General features: G+C 39.5%; 1 protein-coding gene across 1 annotated transcript; it reads left to right on the top strand.

Moving 5' to 3' along the window:
• The first annotated feature begins 2316 nt into the window (after positions 1-2316).
• On the top strand, positions 2317-5078 carry MAP10 (microtubule-associated protein 10). The gene has a single exon (XM_004691131.1). The coding sequence runs from the start codon at positions 2346-2348 to the stop codon at positions 5076-5078; it is 2733 nt and encodes a 910-aa protein (XP_004691188.1). The 5' UTR covers positions 2317-2345.
• Positions 5079-7142: the final 2064 nt, after the last annotated feature.

Genomic DNA, 7142 nt, shown 5'->3' with positions numbered 1-7142 from the left:
ATGAGGGACACTGGTTTCTCTGTCCATATGAAGGAGCTATGCACTAATATGTCCACATCACTGACCTTAGTTAAAAGGCTTACTGCAGTCGACCTTCTAGGAAGAATTTTATCTACAGAGTTTGTCTGGCACACATAAGCTCATTAGCTCAGTGCTTTTCATTTGTGAATATGTTGGTTTTTTAAATTGCCCTGGTTCTCCATCCATTAAGGATATAACTGAATAGATTGTTTCCTCTGCAAAGAGAAAATAAGATTCTCAAGTCCACGATGTCCAAGAGTAGTATCTTCTATTTATATACTGCAATGAAACCTCCCTCCTGTCCTTACACTTAAGTGCCAGACTCAATTCTCAATTTCTCTTGAACTCCATAACACTCTTTTATACCTCAATGTAGTGTAATCTAACTATAAATTATGGAAGTCTCTAAAGTTGAACATATAAATACAATGTCTGACATGAATCTCATATTGTACATAAAAACCAAAAACCCAAAGTAAAACAAAAAATCAAATCTATGCCTCCTCAAATTTTCTTCCTTCAGTAGCATTTAATTTCAACAATAACCTCTCTGTTACTCTATCACAAGTATCTCCTGTTACTTTTTCATCTCCACTAATCCTGCTACCTCAGGACATCATTGTCTCCCACTTTGACTACTCCAACTGCCTCCCAATAAATTGCTCTAGAATTTATTTCTTAATAGAACTCATCCTTTGTATTCTCACTGCATTGTTACAAGGTAGCCCAGAGTGGACTGGGCCGCCTGTCTGTGGGGCCTCACCCACGTGCTCACAATTCAGTTATACTGCAAGTGCACACAAAAGGGTCAATAACGGGTTTATTTACAAAAGGGGAAAGGAATAGGAAACAGCTCAGGGAAAGAGAGCAGGATACAAAGTAACTGGAATACCTTACTTCTAGGGTGACTGAACACACCAAGTCACGCATCTGGAGAGCCATTTCCCCAGTGAGAGAGCAAGAGATGTAATCACACCTTATTTATCCCCCAAATGTCCCAGAATTCCTGCTAGCTCCGCCCTTGGGTCCTCGCCATTCTCTCCCTGGTAATGCCAGGAGTTGTAGTTTCCAATCACTGGAGTAGGGTATAGTGTCGGAAAGTAGAGTAGGGGGTGGAGTCCCTAAGACTCTGCAGGGGGAGGGCATCCTTCCCCTTAACAACATGATGACACTTATTGGTTTAAAATAACTTACACAGAGTAAGTTCCAAATTCCTTAGTAAGGCATTCAAGACTCCATGTATCAGCTGTGGATCCAGCCTGGCTGGGTACCTTTCAATAAACTTGTCTGCCTTTAAAAAGCCAGATTCCAGGGCCCTCCCTGGTGGCGCAGCGAGTTAAAGCACAGCCACTTCCGCATGAGTTCAATGCCCGCCTGCCCCGGAGGTGACCAAATGGAGCCGCAGACCTCTCCTGACCCGCCCGCTGCTCCCCTCAGCGGTGTACTTCATGGATCTGCCTGTTCTTTTCCCCACTCTGTCTCTGGTGAAGCCTCTCACCACCCTTGCACCTCTGGCCTGTACCCCAGTTCTGTATGCACAAATAAATAAATCTTAAAAAAAAAAAAAAAAGCCAAACTCCATTCTAACTACTGTGAGGAGCATGTATGCCTCGTTGAAAACTTGGGATAGTGCTCTAAGATCTTCTCACCCTCCTTTTCCCTTCTGTGTGACACATACTAGCCATACTTACTAAGTATGTGTATGTGTACATACATATTCGCAGTCACTAGCTTTACTCTCTGACCTGCAAGTTCGTACTCATGTGGCCACGCTCATTGCCTCTCATTACTCATGTGGCCACGCTCATTGCCTCTCATTGCTACTGTTACTCACCGAGACTCCAGGCTTCTTTGGAGCAGTGACATCCCCATTTAGGTAGAGCTGAATTCAGCTCTAAGTCCGAGAAAGGGCAGTTGACTCTTTTAAAACTTGGGGTCTGACTCACGGGGTTTACAACTGAGATGGGAAAAGGCACAAGGTGATGCAAAATAAATTATTATATTAAAATTTAAAAAACCTTGGGGTCTGAAAAGTGAACATTGATGTACTAGCAAGCGCTCTCATATTTGACTTAACCACAAAACTGCACGAATCAGCAGTTTTGTTGCTGCTGTTTTAACTAAGTGATCAAAACAAAGTCCGTTGTAAAGCAAAACGCACTCAGCAGCGAAAACTTTCGGGCTGCGCACCGCCCAGCCCGCACTGGCGCCACCAGAGTCTCGCGAGAGAACAGGCGCACCGCACCGCCCCTAGCTCTCGCGAGAACCAATCCCTTCGGACTCCCGCTCGCGGAGTACGCGGCATCATCTCCCGGGCAACCGAAATGGCGGCTGTGTGGTCCGAGCGGCTTTTTTCGCTGGAGCTGCTCGTTGACTGGGTGCGTCTTGAAGCCGGGCTGCTTCCACAGCGGGTGGTCTCAGTGGACGAGGAGGAGGAGGGATCAGCCCCGCGTTGGTCCAGCTCCCTGTGCCCGGCGGTCGCCTTCCGTCTGCTGGACTTCCCCACGCTGCTGGTTTACCCTCCTGGAGGCCCGGCCTCCCCGGCCCCTGAACCCCGACCCGGGGTGCTCAACTTCGGTCGCGGCAAGTCGTGTCTCTTCCGCTTGCACCCCGCCACCCTGCACCGCCTGCTCCTTCGGACCCCACTTTACACCTTGCTGCTGCAGCTGCCCCCCGGGGACCCGACTCCTACCCCGCAGCTCCTGGGTTCCTCCACCATCTCACTGGCCGCAGCTGTCAACAGAGTCCTGGGACCTGCCAGGTCTGGCTGTTCCCAGGGTCATCGAGGAAGTTTTCCTCTGCATAACCAAAGGGGAGAGCACATTGGGGATATTGCCCTGGGTTACCGCCTGACTGACCTGGGAAACAGCTTGCTGGGCCATCTTGAACGGCCACTCAGATCCACTGTAGGTGGACTGGAAGCTGTAGAATTGCAGAAGGCAGTGGCGGCCAGTTCCCAAACCCAACAGGAGAAACAGCAACTACCGCAACCAACCACAGAGCCAAGGCCAATAGATGCTGATAGGTCTCTTGTGGGTTTAAAAATTCCAAAGGCCCAGAAGAACTTGAAGGAAATAGTCTGTTGTTGTAAAGTCAACCCTGATAATGCAAGTTCAGTGGAGAGTGTCAAAACTAACTCTGTTGGTTCAGATGCCAGAAATGTTAGGAGTGTTAGTCCCTCAGATGAGGGAATTGCTGAGTTGGACCTTGAAAGTAACATATTTTGCCCTCCTCCTCTGTATTACACTCATTTGACCCAAGAAACGATACCTCCTGTACCAGGTAAAATCACCATTAAGCCTCAAATGAACGAACCTGAGGAAATGGATGGTATCTTTCTGGGAGAAAAGCCAGCACATACTAATCCTCCAAATCATGTAAATTCCATACCACCTAAGAGTCCTCCAAAGGTTATAAATCCTCCACATATTCAGGATATGGGAGCAAGTAATCAAGCTACATCTCACTCTCAAACGGAACAAAATAGAATTAATATGATAAGTCAGCTGCCTTTGTTAAATGCTTTGTTGGTGGAGTTGTCCTTGTTATACAATCAACCGGTAGCAAGACCTACTCATATACATCCTCACTTAGCATGGTTATATAGAACTGAGGATAAGAAGTCATCAGAATCTTCAGCAAAATCCACATTTAAATCTGAATCTAAGAAAGATAAGCTTTCTGCAGGGGAAAATGAAAAGTCAGCATTGCTTCAGTATCCAAAATACCAAGTTGAAAGTCTAAAGAAAGATAAATGTTTTGAAAAGAACAGTGGTACACCCCCTAAAAGAGCTCCACGGGGTAAGCTACTTTATGGCTTAACAAACACACTAAAGTTGCGTTTAAAGCAGACAAATCCTGACCTGTTGGCAGTACATGAAAAGAGAGAACAGTATAGGAAAATGCAAGCACAAATGATGGGTCCAAAACTCAGAATGCACTCATCCAAAGTTAAAGTGTTCAGCTTTGCAAAACAGCATGAGAAGCCCCATCAGCTGTCTAAAGATAAACATTTAGAATCAGATGTATCCTTTGCTGAAAACAGTGATACCTCAAAACAGATGAATGGGATTTTTGACAACCCCACTATAACTAAAGAAACGAATCTGAACTGTGCAACTGAAAAGGTGGTTGGCTGTGGTGAAAACATAATCAATAATGGTTCCTTGGAAGAAATGATTAGTCATGCACATTTCATTGACCCAGAAAGGTTTAGTCATGTAAATATTTTGGAAAGAAAAGTGGAAATGCAGGACCAAAGGCCATGTGTTTTCCAACAGGTTGTATTGGTTGACAGTAACAGTACTGTAGTAGATAAAGAAATAGGTGATAAGCAAGTGCAAACCACTGATAAGGACATTCTTACTGCTGATGTGAATGAAAATAAGCCAAGTAAAAATAGTTCCTCTGAAAGCATCTCAGAACTAAAATATTCAGATGACTTTGCCAGTACTTGCTATTCTGAAGATTTTTATACCACTGAGGACACCAGCAGAATCTTGCACACTCGTGATAGCAGTCCAGGAGCAGAAAATCCAAAGCATGGTCAACATATAAGTAAGTCTAGTGAAACAAGATTGTCTGTTAACAAAAGTAGCAGTGAAAAGAGTTCTATTCTTAGCCCACCTTTCTCAGCTGGATCACCAATACATTCACATAAAAGATCACATAATGCAAAGACTCAAGATAAAAGTTTAAAGGAAACATCTAGTAACTCTTCCAGTGATGTATCTTCATCATTTTTGACTGAGGAAAAAGAAAGCCAGATAGAGCACAAGAGGATGCATGTTTCTGAAGTTACAAAGAAGGGTCAAAGCATCTCTGCTAAAACAAGCACTAGTCACAAATCTTTAGAAAAAAGCCAGTCACCCCGGACATCTCAAGTGAGTTCTTATCTGCCATCTAACTTGTCTGAACTAGAATTTAATGTTCTGAATAGCAGTATGTCAGAACACTTTGAAGAAGAAGGAGATGAAGTTGGTTCACTAAGTATTTCCAAGCAATGCAAAGATATTTGTGAATTAGTAATAAATAAACTTCCAGGGTATACAATGTAAAAATAAGAGCCTTTAAAAAACATTTAATTTTTTATAATGTGTACTGTTAGTGAAACGACTTTTAATAACTTTATAATTTTAGTACATTATGTGAACATTTTTTTGGAAGTTTAGATAAGTTTGTCACTCCTGTGATATCTAAATAGTATTTTTTCTACTATAAATTTGATACTGTTGATCATGAAATCATTTTGTAATTAGGTAAGATTTAAGTTTTTTAATAAACATATCTCTCTTATTAAACTATCTCTCTAAAGTATCCATCCTAGAATAATCAAGTACTGGTTATTCTAAAGCTGAATGCATATATACCCTAGAAAATAAACCTGTAGAAAACCTTTATTGGTTTGTTATTTGTAACACCTTTTTATTTCTCTGGGTACAAACACCCTTCTCTTAAATATCTCTGAAATATTATCTGAAATATCTGAAAAAAAAATCATTATTGTCATTTCAGGTTGTTTTTAATGTATGAAAGCTTTTATAAAGTCAAATCATTTATAATTTCTTGAATTTTATACTTAGATCTTATTCTTTGTTCAAATGTTTACATGTATTTTCTTGTGTTATATTTTCAGTTTTACACTTAACATTTTAATATATTTTTGATGATATCCTAATTTTCCTTTATAAGTAATTAGATAGAGATTATCTTGAATTATCATCTTGAATTATCACAATAGGTAGAGCTTTGATAAATAGATAATACAATTTTAGGAAGTATTTTGAAGAACAAAATGAAAAAGTAATGATAGGAATGAGCAGGGTGGTACTGTGAAATGTTTTAAGTAGAATGGTAGATTCATGCTGCAGCATGGTAAAAAGGACATTTGTTGAGTAACAAAAGTCTGAGAGCTTCAAATGCCTGGCATAATAAGAGTTCTAAGCAATAGAAACAATAGAATGTTAGGTTATTAATGAGCACCAGTAAGTAGTCATAACATTTTGAATATTTTAAATTATTGAGATAAGTTTTAGAAGTACAGAAATTATACCAATAAAAGTTTGAAATATAAAGTATTTTTAATAGTGACTATAGTCTTAGTTTTTCTGTAGCTGGAAAACATAATGTGTCATCTCACAAAATCAAAATAATTTAATGCTAGGCACTATAGCTTTCAGATGACATCACCTTAGTGTGTAAACTGCTAGAAATATTTCATTACTTTGGAAGAGACACATTATAAGCAATAATACCAGCATCAACAAAGAAACAGTTCCTTAAAATCCAGTGACTTTGTTTATTCAATTGAGAGTCACTGTCTATAACAGATTAAGAAAATGACTAATTCAGTGTATCTAAGATACAGCAAAAACTAAAGAACTGATGTAACTTGAATTAGAAAACTGAGTAACTGAATATGCTCTTTGATAATTCCACAATTTTTTTTCTAAAATTATAATGTTGTTTTCCTAACTGTATACTAGTGAACACTTATTTTCATATATTTTGTACTTCTTATTTACATTCTATCTTGCTATTTAGATCATAATTTGATTTTACAACCTATAAACATAGTTTTTAAAGAATATCATGATAGATACCTCTCATGACCTTTTTATATCTGTAGTTGTTGAAAATCATTGAAACATAAAATAGTATTTCTGGGTTACAACAAAGGGACACCTGTCATTTATTTGTAAAATTTAGCAGCTGCAATCCGTACTCTGAATAGTATAGATATCTAAACCTTCTTCTGTATAGTGTTAATACTTGCAGCATGGAAGTCAGCTCTCAAACATAGCAAGTCCTTTGAACTGTTACAGGAAGATTAGAAGAGGCTGTGTAGTGCATACAATATGTTTTTACTGCAGACATTCTTATGCTACAAACATAAGGAACAATGATACTGAACTTCTGTCTTGTTTTTCTTATGTCTTTTGCTATGAACCCCCTTTCACACCTCAATTAATTTGTGTTTTTCTGTCTAAACATGTGCTGCATTTATTATGAAGTTATACATAGAAAATTTTCATTTATTGCAAATATATACACCAGGACCATATTTTTTAAAAAATTAACTACATTGGCTTATTGGCATGGGAAAGAAATTCCATAACAAA

This window comes from Condylura cristata, unplaced genomic scaffold (assembly GCF_000260355.1).
Source record: "Condylura cristata isolate star-nosed mole 26May11 unplaced genomic scaffold, ConCri1.0 scaffold00030, whole genome shotgun sequence".
In the NCBI taxonomy this organism is placed as follows: Eukaryota; Metazoa; Chordata; class Mammalia; order Eulipotyphla; family Talpidae; genus Condylura; species Condylura cristata.
The sequence above is the reverse complement of the archived record's forward strand: the minus strand, read 5'-3'. Positions and strand labels throughout refer to the sequence as shown.